Below are 25020 nucleotides of genomic sequence, written 5' to 3'. Positions count from 1 at the left end.
TATTATTATTATCATTAATATATTAGCCTTCTGTACAGAAGAAAAAACTCAACAGTCTCTACACTAAGACTGAGTTTTTAAAACTGAGGTATTGGGGGCTGCTAAGGGGCGGTGACTACCTCATATTTAAATATTTAAATTAACTCAGTCTCTACCAATAAGATTGGTGAATTACCCATGTTGGACTCTCCTTCCAGATGCAGTGGAGAATTCTCTTATTTCTCAGAAGCATCCATTCCTTCATCCAAACCAAGCAGCAGAATGCAAAATACAGGCAGTCCTCCTCCTCTTCATTCCTTGCAGTTTGGAGATCTTTATATTTATATTTAACCCTTGACTTTTCCCCTTCCCATAAAAATCTACGTCTTTCTTCCATTACTTAAAAGGCATATCCCTTGTCAACATACATGTTGTTTGAAACAAAAACTACATTCTAGGCCAGTGATGGCAAATCTATGGCACGTGGGCCACAAGTGGCACGCAGAGCCATAACTGAGGCCATACAAGGTGCTGCCCTATGTCAGCTCCAGCGCACATGTGTGCACTGGTCAGCTGATTTTCGACCTTCTTTTCAGCCGTTTTCACTCTCCCCAGGCTCCAGGAAAGCCTCCAGAAGCCTGGGGATTGGCAAAAACGGGCCAATGGGCCAACCGGAAATTCACTTGTGTGCATCACCCCTACCCTCCTTTTTGCTGTCAGAGGCCTTCAGAAACTTCTTCAGCTATGGACAGTTGCAGCCAGGCCTCCCACACCTCAGCCCATTTCTTCTGCAGATGGAAAGGCTTTTCTGAAGGCCTGTGCAGCTGATAACAGAGCTCCAGATTGATCCGGAGCTCTGTTATTGGCTACAGAGGCCTTCAGGAAAGCTTTGCCGGCTGCAGAAGAAATGGGCCGAGGTGTGCAAGGCCTGGTTGCAACTATCTGTAGGTAAGTAGTAGGGCAGCTCCACTTCCGTTTCGTTTCAGAACTTCCTATTGGTCTGTTAGGTCATTTTCACCAAGCTTCAGGAAGCTTTTCTAAACCCTGGGGAAACCAAAAAAAACAGTTTAACAGGCCTACTGGAAGTTCGAGGCTTCAGTGAGGTTTGCGCACATGTGCGCAAGGGGGGGGCATTGCATTATGGGTGTGGGTGTGTGCGTGCTCCCTTTTGGCACCCGAGTCAAAAAAAGTTCACCATCCCTGTTCTAGGCAATGCATTCATTTTTATCACTGAAATATTCCCCAACAATGACAACTGTAATTTCTCCCATCTTAGAATATCTTGAATATAATTCCATGTCAACATAACTGTTCTGAAATAACATATAATTTATATTAATCACAGTAATGCCCAGGCACTTTTTTCTCAATCTTAAAAACATTTTTCAATCAATTATTTTGGCTTTTCCATCCCCAAACAAATCCAAATTCTGGAAAAACTAAAATACATGATATAATCTTCATTTTAAGCCAATTACTGATTTAGATTCATATTTAGATATACTGTAATACAAATAAGTTGTTTTACTCATAATATTATCATGTTTGACAACTAAACGTAACTATTTTTTTTCAAATAAAAAGTATAATTCAAAAAAGACTTTACTACTTGGGTTTACTTTGAAATAGTTTTAAAACTTTTTTGGCACTCCTGTCCGTGTGTGCATGTAGAAATGAAGATCCACAAACATTAGAGATTTTTTTAAAATCAGAAACATAGGCCACATCCAAATCAGCCATGGAATTCTTCTGTAATGAAAGCTGCACTGCTATGATAGAATTCTGCACTTGAGAATTAAACTGCCCTGCTGGTTCTCTCTCTCTCTCTCTCTCTCCATTTTTTAACTACAAGGAAATATTTGTGAACTGCGTTTTAAAAATATTTCAATTTTAGAAGGAAAAAAAATAGTGGGGGATATTTCCCACCCTGAATTTTTAGGTTTTCTCTCCTGAGCTTTATATCTTGGTTGCTCTATAACTGACTACCTACCATTAGTCATGGTCATTATCTTTGTACTTACTATATACTGTATATATCTCATTTTTCTTAATTGTTTATGCTTTTCCTATCCAATCATATATTTATGGCCACTTCATGCATATGATTATATGGAAGAACACTGTTACGTTGCACTAACCAGAAGCCAAAATGTTAATAATGCAAATCGTATTCCTATATAGCTACTAATTTTTCTTAGTAAGAAAACCTTTTGTATCATTCCATTATACTTATGATTGCATGCTAACTTCAGAAAACCTTGGGTTATGCAGTTATCTCTATGCTATACTTTTGTAATTATAATAATAGCAAAGGCATAAATAGAAAATATATAATGGAAAATACAATTTGGTAGATAGTGTAATGAAGCCCAAAGGTGTTCCAAGAACTCTTGGTTTCATTTAGTCATGCTTCCGTTGTAACACAGGATTTTATAGCAGCTTTTTGCCTGATAATATCAAACTGACTCATGGTTATTTTTTACTTGTGAACGAAGTGGCATATTTTGGATGCATCAGATAAACATACAGAAAGAGAAGCATATTTACTTATCATGTTTAATCTTATCATGTTTTAAAAAATATAAAACATTAAAAAAGCTTTCCTTTTTTAGAGAATGAAAAAGAGAAGTTATTAGTTTACTTTTTGATTTCATAAGTTGCTTCTTTTCATTTAGGCCAATGCTTCCTCAATGTTGGTAAATTACTCCAACTAGGGGTAGAAGTGCTTTTATGAATTCATTACCTATCATAAGAGTGACATTTAAATTAACTTAAACATTGCCATGTGTATTAAAATATATTTGAAAATAACTAAGAGAGTTTCTGTTGGGATGAAAAAAAATGAAATTACCAATGGTAATTTGATAAAATGACATAAAAATCGTTCATTAAAAAACAATAATACCCATAATCTGAGTTACCACCATTTGTTTAGCAACCAAAGTTATGACAGTGCTTAAGGAAGCAACTTATAATTTAGTCCTTAAAGCTTGAGAAGACTTTCTGATAAGAAGTTTTGGATAAGAGAGGAAAAGGGTGGGAACCACTGACTTAGGCTGACAAAACCTACAATGCAGAGAATCCTCAACTTATGAACACAGCGAAGCCCAAAATTTCAGTGGTGAAGCAACATAGTTATTAAGTAGTTTTGCCCCATTTTATGACCTTTCCTGCTACAGTTGTTAAGTGAATCATCACAGATGTTAAATTAGTAACACGGTTGTTAAGTGAATTTGGCTTCCCCACTCACTTTCCTTGTCAGAATATCCCAAAAGGTGATCTCATGACTCCAGGACACAGCATTCATCATAAATACATGCCAGTTGCCAAGGGTCCAAACATGAGCATGCTGCAATTGTCATAAATATGAAAAACGGCCATGAATCAATATTTTCATTTGCCATTGTAACTTTGAGTGGTCACTAAACAAATGGTTGTAAGCTAAGGACTGCCTGTATTAGAATTGAAAGTAGCTTTAATTTAAAGGTAGACTTTCATCAGAGGTCTTTTCAACAGAGGTATTTTTTGCAGACAATTACCTTCATATTCATCCCATCCGTCTAAATAAACTCTTATACATATACAGTGTTCCCTCGCTTTTCGCGGGGGATGCGTTCCAAGACTGCCCGCGAAAGTTGAATTTCCACAAAGTAGAGATGCGGAAGTAAATACACTATTTTTGGCTATGAACAGTATCACAAGCCTTCCCTTAACACTTTAAACCCCTAAATTGCAATTTTCCATTCCCTTAGCAACCATTCAGATTATTTATTATATAAATTCAGATTTATTATTTAATAAATATTATGTTTATTTATTAAAGTTTATTAAAAAAATATTTATTAAAGGCAGACGAAAGTTTGGCGATGACATATGACATCATTGGGTGGGAAAAAACATGGTATAGGGAAAAACCCCGCAAAGTATTTTTTAATTAATATTTTTGAAAAACCGTGGTATAGACTTTCCGCAAAGTTCGAACCCGTGAAAATCGAGGGAACACTTTATTAAAGAACAGCTAAATGTTATTTGGATTACCGTAGTTTGAAATATAAATATTTTGTGTATATGACATTACTCACTGATCCAGTGCTCTGTAGTAAATGTCAAGATCCTTGTTTGCCAGTTCTGTGGTCCTCATAACTATCATCATTTCTCTATATTTCTCTTCAGCATCTTTAAACTGTTGTTCTTTCAGCTCTCTCTTATATCTCAGGATCTCCTCCTCAAATCCATGCTGCCGACCAAGTGCCAAACTATGGCTTCTTTTCAAATCCTCTATTTTTTCCTCTAAATGTTTTTGATTTCTAAGTTTTTAAAAAAAGATTAACATATAGTTTTATTATTAGTTTTACATGACACAGAAAATTATGAGCAAAAAGTATTGTCTACTTGATTGCAAAAAGAAATGTACCCGAGGAATTAGGGCCCTATGGAAATGGGGAGGACATCTTCAACAGAAAGAAGCAAGAATCCTCATTTTAGAGAAAGTATAATACAATGAAAAACAAACTCTGTATAAAATGGGATGAAGACATGGGATTTTTACAGAAATGTGTATTAAATAATGTAAAGACATTATGATAACTTGCCTGAAACATGAAAACATCTAAATAATATTTAGTTGTGAAGTGTATTCAACTCTCTGAAATCAAATATTTTGGTTTATAGGAGAATAAATTTTTAAAAGATACAAAGAAAGTCACTAGCTTCACTATAGCTGAGCTGATATCCAACCATGATTCAACTATGGATGATCATAATTTTTCTTACATTCATTCAATTTATTTTATTTATTTATTTATTTATTTATATTTATTTACTTACTTACTTACTTACTTACTTACTTACTTACTTACTTACGGTACTTATTAGATTTGTATGCCGCCCCTCTCCGTAGACATCTTTAACATCTTTTCATATCATAAGGGAAATGTGGTTTTCCCATAATATTTAAAAGCCATAGTTACCATTCATCCTGATCTGTAGTTTTAATCACGATTTAAAGATAAAATAGTATGTAGTCCTCCACTTATGACTATAATTGTGTCCCCTTGTTCTTGTGTTCACTTTCCTATTAAAAACACTTCCCTCCTGGACCTTATTTAACCCTTTAATATATTTAAATGTTTCGATCATGTCCCCCCTTTTCCTTCTGTCCTCCAGACTATACAGATTGAGTTCATTAAGTCTTTCCTGATACGTTTTATGCTTAAGACCTTCCACCATTCTTGTAGCCCGTCTTTGGACCCGTTCAATTTTGTCAATATCTTTTTGTAGGTGAGGTCTCCAGAACTGAACACAGTATTCCAAATGTGGTCTCACCAGCATCCCAATCTGTATAGTCTGGAGGACAGAAGGAAAAGGGGGGACATGATCGAAACATTTAAATATATTAAAGGGTTAAATAAGGTCCAGGAGGGAAGTGTTTTTAATAGGAAAGTGAACACAAGAACAAGGGGACACAATCTGAAGTTAGTTGGGGGAAAGATCAAAAGCAACATGAGAAAATATTATTTTACTGAAAGAGTAGTAGATCCTTGGAACAAACTTCCAGCAGATGTGGTAGATAAATCCACAGTAACTGAATTTAAACATGCCTGGGATAAACATATATCCATCCTAAGATAAAATACAGAAAATAGTATAAGGGCAGACTAGATGGACCATGAGGTCTTTTTCTGCCGTCAGACTTCTATGTTTCTATGTTTCTATAATGGAACCTCCTCATTATGGTCAAAGTTTGGGATGGCCATTAAGGGAGATGGCCTGGCTTAATGACCCTTCCCTCAACCATTAAATGATATCTCAGGTGTAGGGGAGGCTCTGGGAAGTCCACCAGCCAGCTAGATCTAAAAAAGGAGGCAGATAAGCAGCAAACAGCTTTGCAAAGCCAAAAACAGCCCAGCAAGGGGGGAAAGTGGAATTACATTAAAGCCTGAGCACCACCCTGCAATGCTGAAGAGGCTTCTGCACAAGACTACATAAATGGCTGTGAGAAGCCCTGATGCTTTGAAATGCCAGGTTGGAAGCCTAGTGATCTATCCACAGGTAGCCACAGTGGATCCAATCAGCTGGCAGTCAAGAGACATAGGTTCTCCTAGGCTTTGGGGAAGCAAGCCCGCTTGTTATAGCAACACTGATAGACGACCATTCAACCTCTGCTGAAACCTTATTTCCGAGGCAGCGTTTCACAGTTGAAACGGCTTATATCAATTTACATATCAGGATGTTCTCAGCATTAGTTTCAAATCTCTTTATTTGTAACCTGAACCTGTCTGCTTGAGCCGTGTCAAGCAACAGGAAATAATTTTGCTGCATTATATTTCAAGGATTACAATGGATGTCCTCGATGAGTTTAGCCGTACCATGCATCTGATGAAATAAACTGCAGCTCATGAAGACTTATGCTTTTCATAAAAATAGTCAAAAAAGGTTCCACCAGACTCTTTCTAATTAACAGTTGCCTTGTAACTGTAAACCTACCTATAGGAATGATGTGGAAATTACAGCTGATCTATGCCTGGTCATGGTAACAAATCAATAGAGATATCAACATTAGAGGCAGAGAGCTTTGTCATACAACATGTTGAGTAAGAAACAGTGAAGCACTATTTAGTTATCAGAAATAAATGGTCTGAAACCACGAGAGCTGGGGTGGTGCAGCAGGTAGAGTGCTGTACTACAAGCCACTGAAGCTGACTGTAGATCTGTATGTCAGTGGTTCAAATCTCATCACCGGCTCAAGGTTGACTCAGCTTTCCATCCTTCCGAGGTGGGTAAAATGAGGACCCGGATTGTGGGGGCAATATGCTGGCTCTGTTAAAAAGTGCTATTGCTAACATGTTGTAAGCCGCCCTGAGTCTAAGGAGAAGGGCGGCATAAAAATTGAATAAATAAAAAAATAAAAATTTAATCAAAACAGTCGGTTTACAAGAGAGTCCTCTATCACTAGGTCAGTGCTGAAAGAGCATGCGCGTATGCTATCATGCATGCCCGAGTGCCCACACCCATAATTCAATGCCTGGGGAGGGCGAAAACAGCTTCCCCCATCCCCATGGAGGCCAGAAACGGCTTGTTTCCCAATTTCTGGTGGCCTAATAGGCTCGTGTTTTGCCCTCCCCAGGCTCCAAAGGCTTCCCTGGAGATGGGGGAGGGTAAAAATGCCCTCCCCCATCCCCCTTCGAGGCTCTCTAGAAGCCAAAAATGCCCTCTCAGAACCTCTGTGTGAGCCAAAAATCAGTTGGCCGCCACACACATGCAGGTTGGAGCTGAGCTAGGGCAACGGCTCACGTGTCAGCAGATATGACTCCGCGTGCCACCTGTGGCACCCGTGCTATAGGTTCGCCATCACTGCACTAGGCAGACACTACAAAAATACTTGACCACATTAAAACAAATACTTCAAATGCAAATACTTGAGGTCTAATGCCTTTGATTTAAGAAACTGTGTTTCTTTATAAAACAAGATATACCTTCTCAGCTGTGGCACTTGCATTTCCCCCATTTCCTTCAGAAGCTGTTCTATGTTCTCTTCGACTTCTTTTAGATCTTCATTTCTTTTTCTTAAAGTAAGATTATCTTCTAACCATCGTTCCTGAATCTAAATGCAAGTTAAATGAAAAGTGAATTATTCTATACTATTTTATCCCATTACAATCAGGAGAACATAAGCAATGGGTTTTGTTAACAAAGAATTGTTTTTAGATACTCTCCAAGATTTCAATGTACAATTCCCTTAAAATGATAAGTGAATTTTAATTTCATGAATTGTGTAGGGAAAGTGGGAGAGAGTTTGACAAAGCTCTCATTTTGCATGGATAAACTGAATTAGCTTTAAAAAAAAGGTGTGTCCCCTTACAATTTGAGAATCTCTTCAAAAATAGTCTTTACATTGCAAGATTTATATTAATCTTTTAGATCCGTGTTATTTTAGATAGCTACTTTGGTGAACAGCTAATCTACACTTAATGATCAGTCGTTTAACACCAGTTTGAAATTATGATGGCCTTGGAAATGGTGGTTTATGCCTCATAAAGGAGTTCCACCACAAAATGTTGCACACAGCCCCCCCCCCTTCCATGATCACATGATTGCGATCTGGCTGTTCATACCTATGTCCAGTTGCCAAGTGCCCCACAGTCATGTGATCACAACTTGTAACATTCGCGCCTAAAACACGATTTAAGTATTGCCCACAAGATCATATGCTGCAACATCCTACCGGTCAATGACTACTTCAGCTTCAACCGCAACAACACAAGAGCACGCAACAGATTCAAACTTAATATTAACCGCTCCAAACTTGACTGTAAAAAATATGACTTTAACAATCGAGTTGTCAAAGCGTGGAACTCATTACCGGACTCAATAGTGTCAACCCCTAACCCCCAACATTTCTCCCTTAGACTGTCCACGATTGACCTCTCCAGGTTCCTAAGAGGTCAGTAAGGGGCGTACATAAGTGCAGTAGTGTGCCTTTTGTCCCCTGTCCAATTGTCTTTCTCTTATCTCATATATCATATATATTTTCTTCCTTTCATATATCTTCTCTATTTTTACATATTATCTTTATATATTACTTCATGTCTATTCTCTTCCATATGTATTGTGTATTGGACAAATGAAGAAATAAATAAAAAAATTATCTGCCAACCTCCCAAAAGGTTAATGGGGAAGCCAGTAGGGAGAACTGCAAACTATGATTATCTGCCAACAGGACTCCCTTTCATCTCTGGGGCTGGATGAAAAAGGTCCTTGCCACAATTGAAATTCAAGCATGCACGGAGAGAGCTCCAAAGAGGCAGGAAGGGAAAGGCATCTAGCTCTGGATCTGCCTGAACCTTGGCATCCAAAATTGAAGAGTGCTTGGAGCTCCAAATCCCTTCATCTCTGCCTCTGCAGACAACGTTTCAGAGGCGGGGAAATATTCCTAGCTCTATGTCCCACAAGCCAAAATCCATTTATTTACAGAGGCCAAATTCCTCCAGTCACATGGACTCAAGTACCGCTTTGCTCAATGACCTAGTCTCCAGTCCCAATTGTAGTCACTAAGTGAATTATTGCAATAGTTAAGACATTAGGTGGGAATCTATGAAATCTAGTCCCACCTTAAGCTCAAAACCAACTTGGACTAGTCACTGTAACCTTGGACTGTTTCTCAGCTCCAGGGAAGCAAGCAATGGCAAACCACTTTTTAAATAAACTACCGTAATCAAAGTTACTGACTCGAAGGCAATAAGTTATTTTAACTGATACCAGAACTTAAACTTTTTTCCCCAAATGATACCTCACTGTGCAAGAAGAATCATGTCCAGCATAGAAAGTTATATGTAGAATCAAATTGTGTATTAAATCAGCAAAAATTACTCCCACTGCAGAATAAGTCTTTCTTACTCTTGACTTTCCATAGAGATTTTGAGGCAAATAAGGCAGCACATAGATAAGCAAGTCCCACTGTACAAGCAGATGTCAGCCAAATGCTTCATTGAAGTATATTTATCCAAGCAGCATAAATCATTTTAAAATTTCATACTATTGTATTTAGGTTTGCAGAAGAAATAGATTTCACTAGTGAAGAATAAAGCAAGTTCCAAGGAAGAGAACTAGTGCACTAATGATTGCCATTCAATAAATGGAATACTGTAGTTTATTTTCTGAAATAACTCTCAGTAATGGCATAAATCCTTACAACTTTAGTAAACATTTGAATTTATACTAGTTTTCTATCTTCACTCGTTGTTTCCTAACGTTGCTTGGTGTTAAAGCAGCATTTATTGTTTCCATCAAAACTGGTAGTGAAATTCTAATGCTTATCTAATATTTTGGGTGACTTTCCTGTTGTACCAGTCCATGTTATCTATCACATTTACATCTATTGCCCTCTCCTTCTAAGCATCAGAACATTTTGGTTGCCAATTTATATCAAGATAACACAGATGGAAATGTAAGAACTGAATATCAGCCAACAATTTTTGGTAGAGCAGGATTCCAAATGGTATTATTCATTCCTTTTCTTCTTTGCATTTGTTGTGGTTAGCTCTGGCCCAGTTCCTACCCCAAGGACTGTGGATGTAGGGGAGACATCCACATGCTGTAGGCCTGTTTTGCCCCCCAGTGGAATCTGCTGATGAAGGTTCCTCTGACCAAGAAGACATGAGTGACAGGGAGAAGAGTGTGGCAGACAGCTCAGAAGGAGATCAATTATCTAGCTCCTCCTTGGATTCAGAACAAGAGTTAATGATACAGCCATGCATGCAGAGAGAGATGCATAGGCAACAACAACTGAGAGATTATTATCAAAGAAAATGAGGCCACCTGTGGTTGGTGGGGCTGTGGTAATTAGTGAGGCTGCTATAAAGAGCAGCCTGTGGGTTTGGCCATTGTGGAGGATTATCTGATCATTGTGTTTCGTGATTGCTTTACTGACTTTGACCTTTTGTGTGCTTATTTTCCCCCGCTTTGAAACTAAACCAGAGCAATGTGTGTTTCACTTTGTGAAAGAAGAAGGACTGTGAATTGCCTCACAGCTGCAAGCTAAGTATCACAGAACTGATAAGGGACTTGTACAAATTACCAGTTTGTTTGGAGACGAGTACTCTTTGCTATATAGGGCTTGGTTTATGTGAATTTTCATTATAAAGAACATTGTTTTGAATTTTCAAACGTGTGTCTGAAATTTGTACCTGTGAATTTTTGGGAGGATTCTACCAGAGAGCCCGACAGAACAGCATTATTGTATTTGGGTACTTGAGATTACTAGTAAATTGCACCCCCATGATAAAAGCATTGGAGGCATTTCTGCTTCATTTTAATTACTTCTTAAGTACCAGAGGATTTTATTGCAATCACTACTCAATTACATTATAAAGTCCCAAGTTAAATCATATCATTTTATTAAGCCGAATAGTAATATGATAAAATGGAATGTAAGATATCACAGTAGTTTTTGTCTATTAACATTTCAGATTAAAGTATTACGAAAATGTAGAAGACACTATACACAATCTATATTGTTATACTATTAGATTAGTGGAGGAGATAAAGGTACCTTTTGTGTATCAATATCTTGCCTAATTGTTCCCATTTCTTTATTTATCTTCTCTTTCTTTTTCTCACAATCTGCTAGCTGAAGTGTGACTTCGTCCAGTTCAAATTCCTTTTGCTGCAAATGAAAAATAAATAAACATTTTACAGTTCAAAGTTTCATGTAAAATCTTGTGATGAAACTTTTTGAAAATTGTTATTATTTATTAGCCTTTTGCTAATTACCTGCTTGTATTCTTCTTTCCCTCCTTGGATATAATTCTCAATCTCTTTCATGTGATTATGGATATTTTTAACTTTTTCTTTAATGTCATTTATCTGTTAAAATACATAAGAAGTATGCTTCATTCTAAGAAATATAAATATATTAATCAATAGCCAATATTGTTCAAGTAATATATATTACAAAACACTGTAGGTTCTAACTGCACCTTACTTTAATTAGGCCAGAATGTTTTAAAGAGAAGCAATATGAAATTTGTAACATGTTCCACAGATTGAAGGAAATAAAATGTTTATTTTTCCTTATGGGTCAACTGTGATTTTTGCAAAGATTATTGTGAAGATCCATAGGTGTCTGGTTATTTTCATCCCCGCCCTTTTGTAATGTTTGTGGAGGGGGCAAGTACCATTTCAAGTGTAGATGCCTGACAGTTTTATAATTGTAGAACTGACAATTTATTCTTAACTCATTTTCTAATAATCTTTAGCACAGAAAAATGTTTCCTGTTCCATAGCTATTATGCAATGGATTAATATTAAAGCTAAGCAAATATTTTAAAACAGAAATTTTGCATTAAGTAATGAAGAAACACCTTTCTTCAAATGGTTAAGGCAGATGCTTCTTTTCTTCCATTCTAATATGTAGTTGAAGGATTTAATTTCTTGCCACTCTTCACTGTAGGAACTGTCTAGTGATTCCTGTAGTCTGCTTTCATTTCCTTCAGAGGTTGAGGATCTAGGGTACTTCCAAATGGCAGTTGCAGTATGGACCCCAAATCCCTGGCAACCCAATTTGAAACTAATCTCTGAACACCTTCACTTGTGATAGCTTCAAGCTTCTAAGTGCAGAACCATATAATTCTGTACCAATTCAAGAAGTTATAATGGGGGCAGTCTTCTTCTTTTGAAGATAAGATGCATTTTAAGCCACATTATTTGTGATACAGCAAGAATAAGACAGCATTTTTGCAACCATACATTTCCACAATAGTTCTAACCAAGGCTGAAGTTATCAGTAAAGAGTATTTTATGTTTGTGAAGAATGGAGAGAATGCAATAGCTCACTTCAGACCAGAGGCTGTGTTTGGAGTAGATTGCTTCTATAAGGGAAAATTAAGGGAGGCATTTAAAAAATTGTGAAAATGATGAGAAAGAGATTTTGAATTTTAGTTTAACTGTAAGATAGTGTTGGGGCTGATTTAAGTGGTTGTCATGCTTTAAAACCAAAAAAGAAAAAAATAACCAAAACATAACCAATAACCAAAAAATAAATTTCCTACATTTTATTTCCTTCTTTTTATCACTTTGTATCTATGTATATTGTATTTTTTATTGTTGTTGTAAGCCGTCCTGAGTCCTTTGGGATTGGGCAGCACAGAAGTGGAATAAATATTTGGGCATAATAGATCAAAAACTCAAAAAAGATCATTACTATCTGATTCAACACATAATCACAGCCACAAGAATTACAATAGCACAAAACTGGAAAAAAGAAGAAACACCATCAGAAAGAGAAAATATTAAAAAAATATATGATTGTGCAGAAATGGACAGACTAACCCAAAAACTCAAAAACAAAGAAGACTCAAAATATTATGAAATTTGGAATAAATTTTATGAATGGGTAGAAACAAGGAAAAAAGAGAAAAAATTAAAACTAAAATAAGAAGATACATTAGAATAACGATGATAGTGAATAAACACTATGTTCTGAAAATCATCAAATGATTTGATATTAAGTTCAATCCAAACTGATCCTAGATAGAGTGTATGACAGAACAAAACTTTCAAGAACCGTGGCCGCCATATGCCGCACACTAATACTTAAAAGAAATTTGGAACTGTTACAAAACAGTTCAAAGGGGGGGAACGGACCAATAAAGGGCAGTATTGTATAAAGTATTTGTATAGAAAGTTTAGAATTTAATCTCAATGATGGCATAACGATGTTTATGCTTTGAAATGACATGAAACACTTGTACAAAATAATTAAGAAGTTAAGCACAATGATTATGTAAGTATGATTATGTTTTGAAATAGCGATGTAAAATAATATATACTTGCTCTTCCTTTTTAACCTTTGTAATATAATAAAAACTATTTTTGAATTTTTTTTTTGAAAAAAAGGTGGAATAAATAAATAAGTAAATAAGTAAATATATATATATATATATATATATATATATATATATATATATATATATATATATATATATGTATATATACACATACACAGTATATATGTAACCCTTCCCTGGTGCAGAGCTGAAGGGATTGGATACTGTAGCCTAGAGCATAATTCTCTGCCTTACAAGGCAAAGGTTGCAGGTTCAAGCCCCAGTGGGTATGGCTAGCTGATGAGGCCAAAATAAGGCCGAAATAGATCTATCCTAGTCTCCCTTAATTTTCAAATTCAGCAAAAAAACATGTGACATATATATATATATATATATATATATACACACACACACATACACAGTATATACAGTATACAGTATATATATAAAAAACCAACTCAGGGCCAGCAGCCAACCTTCTCTTGTGTTATTTTGTATCTTGTATTTTTTTTGTTCGACAATTCTTCTTTTTCTTCTTGTAATTTTCCCAAAGTTGTTTCCAAAGGAGATAACTGTTCCTTTGCTTCCTGAAAAGAAAAGAAAAAAAAGCACGTAACTATGGGGGTTATTATTATTATATTTTTTGTTTTAGAAATCTGCTTTTTACCTTTACATACATGTAGCAGTCTTCTGATTATTTGACCAAATGTATAAAGCGGAACAAAACTGAAAACAAGAGAGGCACAGCAATGATAGTCCTGATATTCATTCGTTATCTTACCTTGATCTCTCTGTTTAATGATTGCACCTCAGTTGTTAATTCTACAGTCTGTTCTTCAAGTTGCTGTCGACGCTGCATGCTGCTGGAAATCTGAAGTTTCTCAGCTTTGAGTTCATTTACTGTGCACTTTAAATGCTGGACTTGATTTTGTTGGTCTTGCTTGAGTGTCTGCTTCAGTTCAATTTTGCTAGTAACTGCAAGCAGAATGAAAGGGAGTCAGTTTTGAAAAAATAGGAAAGAATGCAATAACTTGGATGAAATTCCGTCTGAAATCACGATGGCATAAATGTGTAGTAGAGTATATGGGCACCTGGCCTGCGATTCCTTAAGCACATTTTTGAATCTGAACCAGAATGATCAAGTACAGAGTTTCAAATGTGGACGAAATATATCTAGATACTTAAAGAGGAAAATATGTGTTTCATATTAGGAGTTGCGAACACGTGCAATGCTTTACTCTGTCACACCCCAGGACATGTTTTCAAAGTCTATGGTATTTCTCAGTCATCCAGGTCATGGCTGTCCCAAAGATACTTTTTCAAGAGGTAACTGGACTTTCTGGTTTTTCTTTGAAGATGTTTCCCTTTTCATCCAAAAAGCTTCTTCAGCTCAGAATGGATGGTGGGGAACAGAAGGTTTGAAAGAGAGGTCAAAGAGGACATCTCTTTGTGTTCTCTCAACAGAGGGAGGGATACAACATAATCTATCTCCAGGTGGTTCAGCAGTTCCAAGAAGGCTCCACACAGGTAAACTTCCAGGTGGCCTTAACCACTCGTTAAAAGAATGCAAATGACCAGCTGTCTGAAAGGAGTATAAATCTTATTTATTTATTTATTTGATTTTTTTATGCCGCCCTTCTCCTTAAAATCAGGGCGGCTTACAACATGTTAGCAATAACACTTTTTAACAGAGCCAGCCTATTGCCCCCACAATCCGGGTCCTCATTTAACCCAACTTGGAAAGATGGAAGGCTGAGTCAACCTTGAGCCGGTTATGAGATTTGAACTGCTGACCTGCAGATCTAGCAGTCAGCTTTAGTGGCCTGCAGTACTGCACTCTACCCACTGTGCCACCTTGGCTCTTGGACGAGAAGTGAAATACCTTCCAAGAAAAACCAGAAAGTCCAGTTGCCTCTTGAAAGCAACACATTTGAGTTAAGTTCAAGTGTTGCACAGTCATACTTAAAGGCTTTGCTTGCTTAGAAATATAGCACTACAGGTAGTTCTTGCTTGCCAAAACTGGGATGAGCAACTCCATTACTACAAGACACCTCCTGACTATAACAAAGTTAGGGAATCACTTCCATTGTGATTGTTAAATAAATCACCTGTGGTTGTTAAGCAAGACATCCCCTGATCACAACTTGTGATTTTACTGCCAGCTTCTCCATCGACTCTACTTATCGGAAATTGGCTATGAAGCACACAAATGGTAATCAGGTCATGTGCTACAGTAGTGTTTCCCAACCTTGGCAGCTTGAAGATATTTGGACTTCAACTCCCAGAATTCCCCAGCCAGCGAATGCTGGCTGGGGAATTCTGGGAGTTGAAATCCAGATATCTTCAAGTTGCCCAGGTTGGGAAACACTGTGCTACAGGATGCTGCAATGGTATAAAATGCCCATGGATCATGAAATGCCAGAATCTAAATCTTGTGACCATGGGGATATTATGACAGTCATTGGTGCAAGGACCAGTCATAAAGTTATTTTTCAATGCTGTTGTAAGTTGGAATGGTCATTAAACCAGGCAGTCGTTAAGCAGGGACTGCCAGTACTCTATTTCAATTGTTAGCTCTCATACGAAACTTCAGCTACAAGGACAACACATTGATAAGATTTGATTAACAACTAATTTATTCTGATGCATATAGTACGTGGTTGTTTGGAAATAAATTAATAGAGATACCTTCAGATTAAATTTAGATTGTAATTATTACATTTAATTGAAACAACAGGGATTTTAATGACCTAAATTAATTATATTATGTACATCAAAAATAATTGAACTCTGATTTTTTTAAAATTATGTCATTATACTTGTAAGTTTTAAAAATTGGGAAAAACTCCTGGAAATAAAGAAACTGAGCCCTGTAAGAGAGTTTCCAATATTTGAGTTAAGACAGTGATGGCGAACCTTTTTTCATTTGGGTGCCGACAGCACGTGCACACACACTATCATGCCTGCGCGAGTGCCCACACCCATAATTCAATGCCTGTGGAGGACAAAAATTGCCTCCCCCCCCTCCCCGAAGCCCGAAACATCCCATTTCCCCACTTCTGGTGGGCCTGGTAGGCCCATTTTTCACCCTCTCCAAGCTCCAGAGGCGTCCTTTGAAGCCTCTGGAGGGCAAAAACGACCTCCCCTACCCCCTTGGAATCCCTCTGGAAGCCAAAAATGCCCTCCCAGAGCCTTCAGGCAAGCAAAAAAATCAGCTGGCTGGTGCACACATATGTGCTGAAGCTAAGCTAGGGAAACGACTCGCGTGCCAGCAGATATGGCTCCATGCCTGTAGCACCTGTGCCAGAGGTTTGCCATTACTGAGTTAAGAAAAATATATTTGTTAATAATATTATTTTTATTAGTGAAAGTAAGGACAAATTTTAATTTTAGCTGTGCACTTGTAACTGTAATTATTTCTATCCTACCTTTTCTTTGGGAGCTCAAAGTAACATAAATATCACTTCTTCCTTACATTTTTAATTTAATACAGCAACTTTTAAACTAAATAGTGGATTATTTACTGATATTTCAAATCATGAGATGGGCAGCATCTATCTATCTATCTATCTATCTATCTATCTATCTATCTATCTATCTATCTATCTATCTATCTATCTATCTATCTATCGGATTTGTATGCCGCCCCTCTCTGCAGACTCGGGGCGGCTAACAGTGATAAAAAACAGCATGTAACAATCCAATACTAAACAACTAAGAAACCCCTTATTATAAAACCAAACATACATACAAACATACGATGCATAAATTGTAAGGCCTAGGGGAAAAGAATATCTCAGTTCCCCCATGCCTGACGGCAGAGGTGGGTTTTAAGAAGCTTACAAAATTTAAATTTAATTTAATAAACAAATAAATAGCTTCTTTGGGGGAAAATGATTCCATGATTCCATTACAGTGATCCCCTGATCATTGCGAGGGTTCCGTTCCAGGACCCCTGGAACGGAACCCAGGGGTTCCGCGAAGTAGCGCTGCGGAAGTAAAAACACCATCTGCGCATGCGCAGATGGTGTTTTTACTTCCGCCGCAGCAGCGAGGAGCCGAAGATTGGGGTTTCCCCGCCGCCCACGCAAACTCCTCGCTGCTGCCGCGCCCGCCGCTTGTCCGCCGCCTGCCTGCCCGCGCGCCCGCCCTTCGCCCGGCCACCCGCCGTTCGCTTGCTGCTCGCCCGGCCACCCGGGTTCGTTTGGCTTCGGGACATGCCGGCGGCGACGTTTTAAAACAGCCGCGCGGCTTCCCAACTGAGTCCCGAAGTCAAAGGCGAACTTCCGCGGGCGAGCGGCGAACGGCGGGCGAGCAGCGAGCGAACGGGTGGCCGGGCGAAGGGCAGGCGAGCGGCGAGCGAGCCGGGTGAACGGCGGGCGAGCGGGTGCTGGGGGGGGGCTTCTCGCCCTCCTGCCAGCAAGAGGAGACCCAGGGAAGCCGCCCAGCAGCTGATCTGCCCGGCACCATCTACGCATGCGTGCCCATAGAAAAAAAGGGTGCGCATGCGCAGATGGTGTTTGTACTTCCGGGTTTAAAAATCGCCATATAGCCGTTTCGCAATGATCGGGATCGCAATACCCGGGGGATCACTGTACTGTAATTGTAAAAAAATGACTTTAAGGATTTTGCATAGGAAACAAACAGTTAAGGAACACAGTTTTAATTATGAAAACATAATTTTTCCTTTTATGCCATCACCTGTGTCCCACTGATGTTTTTTTTCCTGTTTCTCTTGGCTCACTTGCAAAAGAGTTCGGCCCAAATCCACTCCCTGGAGCCTAGCAGCCTGCTGAGCAATTTTTCTTTCAACATCCTTTAGATCAATCTGGGGGGGGAAAAAACCAGAAGGAAAATGCTGAGAATCCTGAGCTGCTTAACATGAGTCATACATGATGTGCGACCATTTGTGCAGCAATCACTTGAAGTTACAATGGTGCTGAACAAATATTAGTTATGATTGGTTGTTAAAAGTTCTGCCACCAGATGATCACATGATCATAATCAAGGTATTGGGTCTCATAGAAGTCTAATTAAATAAATAAATAATCTGGGTACTTGGCAACCAGCTTCCATTTACAATCGGTCACATCCCCCCTCAATCACTTCCAGAAACTCAGTCTCATCGTCTTGCAAATGCTCTTCGTCCAGAATTGGTGCAGAACTGAGGCTTAAAGTACTGTTGTGGGAGATCTCATGATACTCATCTCGTGTGATCTCACACTACTTTAGGCCTTTGTTTTCTGCAAATGCACCAAAGTAGACAAAGGAACTGACGGCTGTCTAGATTGTTTATTTATTTATTGGACTTATATGCCACCCCTCTCCGTGGACTCGGAGTGAATCTCTACAGGCCCAGTACCTGTAGAGGGTGTGGGGGGGAGAGAAATAGGCAGGGTGCATGTTGCAGTGCTATTGCCGTGATTCATAAGTGTGAAAGACTGCCATGGTACCACAACATTTGTAACTTCGGGACTGTGTCGTAAGTACTGGAGTGGGGGTTATGTCATAACTTTAAATGGCTGCTAAGTGAACTGTGGTAACTCAAGGATCTGCATCTTAAGTTTAAGCCTGGGGTTTCAGAATATTGCAGATAAGCATAACATATTTACACAGGTGTTCCCTGCAACCTCAGTTCAAGGATTCCTTCCTATTATGTCAGTGTTTCTGGCTGGGGAATTCTGGGAGTTGAAATCCAAATATCTTCAAGTTGCCAAGGCTGGGAAACACTGTATTATGTGACCATTTGGGGTAAAAAGCTAATGGAAGAGACATTCTTTTCCAACAGACATTGCCACTTTGCCCATAAAGTGTGATAAAAGAAGTGTGCAATCTGTTAAAAAGTATCCTTACCTGATCCCTTTCCATAAGTGTAATATCCTGCAGACATGCTTTTGCACTTTCTTCCTCTGTTATCACAGTACCCAAGAGTGTTTCCTGTTCTTCTATATCAGCTTTAAGCCTTTGAATCTCTCTGTTGAGGACCTGTAGCTTGTTTCTCAACTCAGGTATATCCTTTTCATGGAGTTCAGATACTGTTTGTCTTTGTAAGAAACAGAAAATAAATATACATGGCATATTCTTCTCTGTTAAGTCCTAAAGTCAACTTTAATACCACTATATTTGGGATTCTAGTCTGAATGCCAAAATTATGTTTGTATTGATTGTGATGTCCTAAATCAGGGGTGTCAAACTCACAGCCCATGAGCCGGATGTGTCACGTGCTGGCCACGCCCGCCCCCAATTTAGTGAAGGGGGGGGGTAAGTCCCGATATGTCACTTGATGACAAGAGCTGACACCCCTGTTCTAAATCTTTCTTTTCCCTGTGTGGAATTCTCCTCATGGCATATTTGAAAAAGAGGTGGGGGGATGAATAATCTGTCTACTGTTTCTTCCTGAGCCAAATCTGCCCCTCTGTCCTTCACAACCGCATAGTCGCTGAGGCTGTCGAGAAGGACAATTCATTATCTAAGTCACTGTATTATTTTATGATGGAAACAAAGGAGGATGTTACTGCTTGATAAGACAGGAAACCCCTTTAATTTGCACATATCAAAACATGGCTTTTCCTGAAAACACCATTCACTTTTCAAAGCATAGAACTGTGGTGGCGAACCTGTGGAATGGGTGCCACAAGTTGCACGTGGAGCTATATCCACCGGCACGTGAGGCATTGCCCTACGTCAGCACCAATGTGCATGTATGAACTGCCCAGCTGATTTTCGGCCTTCCGATTGGTCATGGAAGGTTGTTTTCGCCTTTCCCAGGCTTCAGGAAAGCCTCTGGATGGCAAAAAATGGCCCAACAATGCAAACGGAAGTTTGTTTCCAAACTTCTGGTTGGGCCGCTGGGTCAGTTTTTCGCTCTCTACAGGCTCTGGAGGCTTCAGTGAGCCCTGGGGAGGGAGCAGTGCAGGATTGGGGTTGTGCATACATGCGTGGTTGGAAAGACATTACATTATGGGTGTGCGCATGCACCCTTTTGGCATCCTGGCAAAAACAGGTTCACCATCACTGGTGTAGAACATTGTGACTCCTGCTTCACCTGATAGGTTTCAAAGAAATCATATCATCACGTTTCTTCTCCCTTTTCTTAAGTTCGGATTCCGTCGTCTTCAGTTTGTCTGGAGCAAGGCGCAGTTTGGCTTGAAGATCATTTATGACATCTTGCAGGTCTGCCTCTGTTTCAAAGACCCTCTGACACACCGGGCAACATGACTGGCTTTCGTCTGTTAGTTGCGTGATGAACTGTGAATAAACTGCTGTGGCTCCTGCAAGCATTGCTGTATTGGAAAACAAATGCTTTTATAAGACAGTGGGAAGATAGAGTTTTATAAAGTATCATTTCTCACATTATTTTTGGTAAAGAGGATTAACCTCTCTTATTAATGATTGAGTTCATTTGTACCTACTTACAAAATACCCTTCAAAGCAATTTATTATCAAAGCAAAGAGGAACAGCAAAGTTAAATCAGTAAAAACATAGGCTGAAAGCCAGAATATTTCTTACATTCAAGATTTACATTAGGAGTTGCATTTCCTTTCCAACTGAATATTCCAGGTAGCCTTTGGTTAACAAGATAGTTAACAAGTTAACAATGTCGTTTGGCGGGACCCAGAGGAAGAGCCTTCTCTGTGGTGGCCCCGACCCTCTGGAACCAACTCCCCCCAGATATCAGAGTTGCCCCCATCCTCCTTGCCTTTCGTAAGCTCCTTAAAACCCACTTCTGTCGTCAGGCATGGGGGAATTGAGATATTCCCTTCCCCATGGCTTATAAAATTTATGCATGGTATGTCTGTATGTATGATTGGTTTCTTAAATTGGGGTTTTTTACATTACTTTTAATATTAGATTTGTTCATATTGTCTTTTTACTGTTGTTAGCTGCCCCGAGTCTACAGAGAGGGGCGGCATACAAATCAAATCAAATCAAATCAAATCAAGTCAAATCAAATCAATAATAAAAAAAACAAGATAACTGGAATCAGAATGTTCATCATTAACAAATGTAGTTGTAAAATGCAATGTCAAATGACCACATTACTTAGCGATGGCAATCTAGGTACTTTGAGGATTGCGGGCTATTAAGCACCTCAGAAAGGCTGCGCGCCAAAGAATTGAAGCCTTTGAACTATGGTGCTGGAGAAGAGTCCCTTGGACTACAAGCCCATCAAACCGTGGCAGCCAAAACCACAATTACAATTGCAATTATTAAGAGGAGATCAACCCTGACTGCTCTTTAGAAGGCCAGATCCTGAAGATGAAACTCAAATTCTTTGACCACCTAATGTGAAGGAAGGACTCACTGGAGAAGACCCCAATGCTGGGAAAGATTGAGGGCAAAAGAAGAAGGGGACAACAGAGAATGAGGTGGCTGGATGGCGTCACTGAAGCAGTCGGCGTGAGTTTAAATAAACTCCAGCGGATGGTAGACAGGAAGGCCTGGAGGAACGTTGTCCATGGGGTCGCAATGGGTCAGACATGACTTTGCAACTAACAACAATAATAACAACAAGCACCTCCTTGTAATTTCTCTTGACTTTCCCCAAACAAAGATAGTAGGAAAGTAACTACAGTTAGTAATACTGTAACTAACTTTCTGCTGGTACTCACATCAGTTTCCCCTTATTTCTCATAAATGCAGAAGATTTAAGCTCAATTTTACAGTTACAATTTACTCCCCCCTTTTATGAGAGCTTATGTTTAAAGAATGACAACTTAAGTGCCTGTTAACCTGACAAAATTAGTTATTAGTAAATATATTTAAAATATCGGGCAATAATTAATGCAGTGGTTCCTCTTAATTGCCCATTTTCCTATTTTGACCTCCATCTCAACTATGAATACAGTTCCTGATATTGTTTAAAATTTAGAAAGTTAATGAATATAAACAAGTACATAAGAAAAATTTGAAAATTTTTGTAGCATATGGGATTGGGAAGGAGTTATATGGACTTGCCTCGCTGCTTGGATGTTTTATCAATATCATGCTGCAGTTTATTAAGATCACTTTCAAAGTCTTGACTTCCACAGACTTCAAAAAGCTTTTCTTCATATCTGGACAATTGTTCCTCCTTTTTCCTTAGTTCGGTAGTAATATGACTTTTGTTTTGTTCTGCTGAAACAAGTTCTTTGCTGAAACATAAGCATTATAATCAGAACTAAGGTTTTGGTTTTTTTTAATCAGTGATTTGATTTTCTGGTTCTTTTCAAAAGGAAGCTTTTAAAACATGTGGGCATTTGACTACCAAATGATGTTCATCAATTCAAAGCAACTCAATCTATCTCTGTTACTTAGATTGCTGTGGAATGTATGCATGGCTTACTTCAAACAATATTAGAATCCACCCTCTATATGATTTTATTATGGCTTCGTGTATTTGTTTCTCTATTTCAGCATATCAGTAACTTCCTTAATTTCTATGATACCTCGCCCATAATTTTCCTTTTTGTATGAATCAAGAAATAGAGTTATTTTGTAAATCAAGTTCTTATCTTAGTTTGGGGTTTAACCATAATTGTAATTTTCCCAACATGGATATTATCAAAAACTAATGAAAAAAATCATACTTTAATTTAAAAAACACACTTTTTATGCTTAAATGAGTTTATAACCTTAAATGAGTTTATAACCTGAAAGGAATAGATACTTTTGTTTAAAAGAGAATAATACTCAGACGAAATGGTTCAAATTTTAGGGAGGTCAAATGGCATACACAAACATTTTTAACTTTAACACAAAGAATAACCCTCCCAATCATATATGTACTTGTAAAATTTATTTGATAAACCCAGTGGATACAATCCTTCTCCCTCCTATATCACTCAGTAACCCAAACAGTGAATCATATGATTTGCCATATTCTACAGGTCTACCACAGCTGCCGTACCGCCAGACCTCCGAGTCTGATTCTCTACATCCCTACCCTGAATCTGTCTCATCTACTTCCTTCATCAAAGTTTTGTTATGATTTAAGGTTAAAATAACCACATGCTGGGATCACTAAGAAACAGCCTTCACTCAAGCAAATTTCTTTAACTTTCAGATCTACCGAAGACAAGTTATCTGTTTCCCGTCTCCCCAACTCTCTGTTGGACTTTGTGGCAAGAGACTAGACTGTAGAGCTTTTTTAGATTTTTCTAATGTTAACCAAACATTGGCCACTTCCAATTTAATTCAATTAAATGCACTCTCTCTGATGGTACCATGATATAATGAATGCTCTAATTCAAGCCACTTAGCCTGGTCTCATTATTGCTTAATTTTCTTTTTATTAAAAATAATTTATTGAAGATTTACAAAAAAAACCCTAATACAAACTAAAAGAAAAAAGAAAAGAAAAATTGGAAAGTGCAGAAAAAGAAAAATAGAAAAGAGAGAAAAAATAAAAATTACAGGTAGTCCTCAAATTACAACCACAATTGGATCTAGAATTTCGGTCACTAAGCAATGCTGTCATAATGCAACGTAATGTCACATGACTGCAAAGCTTAGCAGCAGCAGTACAAGTACGCATGGTTGTTTTCATAACTCCAGATGCACAGATCATTAAATTAAATGGGAAGTAGATGGAGTCTCAGGTAAAGAGCGTGTATGGGGGAACAGAGAAGGCGGGGGGAGGCCCTAAGAGGTCTAATACAAGCTACATGAAAGTTGGAAAAATGAGGAGCTCAGGAAGGCCAGGGAAAGAATACGCTGCCACTCGGGGGCTTGTTACCGTGTTTCCCCGATAGTAAGACCCCCCCAATTGTAAGACATATGGGGGGTTTCAGGGGGGTCGGCTAATATAAGCCATACCCTGAAAGTAAGACATATGTCTTACTTTCGGGGAAACACGGTACTAAAAGCGAGGGAGGCGTTGGAGCAGTTCGCGGCGCCCTGGCGGCGGTTCCCTCCGCTTTGACGGCGCTGGTCCGCTCGCTCGTCCCCGCAACCGACCCGTTTCCCCGACACGCGTCTGGAGGGGAGGAGCCGCTCTGCGCAGTTGGGCAGCCCTGCCTGCCGGAAAGGAGGCGGGCGAAGGAGGGCGCAGCTCCGGCCGCCCGCTCGGCTCGCTTCTACAACTTCGGACCAGCGCCGTCCTTCGCCTCGCATTTCCGGGTTGGCGAGCCTGGATTGTTTTTTCCTGCGAGCGCTGGTCCCCGCTAAACCTTCTGCGCCTGACTCAGCGAGGCGAGAGGGAAGAAGGAGAAGTGCAAGTGGATGCGGAGCGAAGGATGGATAAATGCCTCCCGGGCGCTCCGCATCCACTTGCGCTTCTCCTTCTTCCCTCTCGCCTCGCCGAGTCAGGCGCAGAAGGCTTAGCGGGGACCAGCGCTCGCAGGAAAAACAATCCAGGCTCGCCAACCCGGAAATGCGAGGCGAAGGACGGCGCTGGTCCGAAGTTGTAGAAGCAAGCCGAGCGGGCGGGCGGAGCTGCGCCTTCCTTCGCCCGCCTCCTTTCCGGCAGGCAGGGCTGCCCAACTGCGCAGAGCGGCTCCTCCCCTCCAGACGCGTGTCGGGGAAGCGGGTCGGTTGCGGGGACGAGCGAGCGGACCAGCGCCGTCAAAGTGGAGGGAACCGCCGCCAGGGCTGCTGCCGCGCTGCCGAGCAGATCAGCTGCTGGGCGGCCGAAGAAACCTTCCCTGGGTCTTCCCGACTTCACCCTGTCAATTTGGTGAGTGGAGGCGGGAAACGGCAGGGGGGGTGTATGTAAGACATACCCCGAAAGTAAGA

At 39.3% G+C, this 25020-nt stretch overlaps 1 protein-coding gene across 2 annotated transcripts in view; it reads right to left on the bottom strand.

Moving 5' to 3' along the window:
- RAD50 (RAD50 double strand break repair protein) overlaps positions 1-25020 on the bottom strand; it is a 66288-nt gene that overhangs the window by 15761 nt on the left and 25507 nt on the right. For both annotated transcript variants that reach the window (XM_070739301.1, XM_070739303.1), the window contains exons 14-23: positions 22264-22439; positions 20350-20587; positions 19158-19347; positions 18006-18132; positions 14086-14279; positions 13781-13891; positions 11251-11343; positions 11030-11143; positions 7455-7582; positions 4062-4286 (exon numbers count right to left, since the gene is read on the bottom strand). In XM_070739301.1, the coding sequence (XP_070595402.1) occupies positions 4062-4286; positions 7455-7582; positions 11030-11143; positions 11251-11343; positions 13781-13891; positions 14086-14279; positions 18006-18132; positions 19158-19347; positions 20350-20587; positions 22264-22439 (1596 nt within the window). The remainder of the gene's footprint in view (positions 1-4061; positions 4287-7454; positions 7583-11029; positions 11144-11250; positions 11344-13780; positions 13892-14085; positions 14280-18005; positions 18133-19157; positions 19348-20349; positions 20588-22263; positions 22440-25020) is intronic.

This window comes from Erythrolamprus reginae, chromosome 2 (assembly GCF_031021105.1).
Source record: "Erythrolamprus reginae isolate rEryReg1 chromosome 2, rEryReg1.hap1, whole genome shotgun sequence".
Classification (NCBI taxonomy): domain Eukaryota; kingdom Metazoa; phylum Chordata; class Lepidosauria; order Squamata; family Dipsadidae; genus Erythrolamprus; species Erythrolamprus reginae.
The sequence above is the reverse complement of the archived record's forward strand: the minus strand, read 5'-3'. Positions and strand labels throughout refer to the sequence as shown.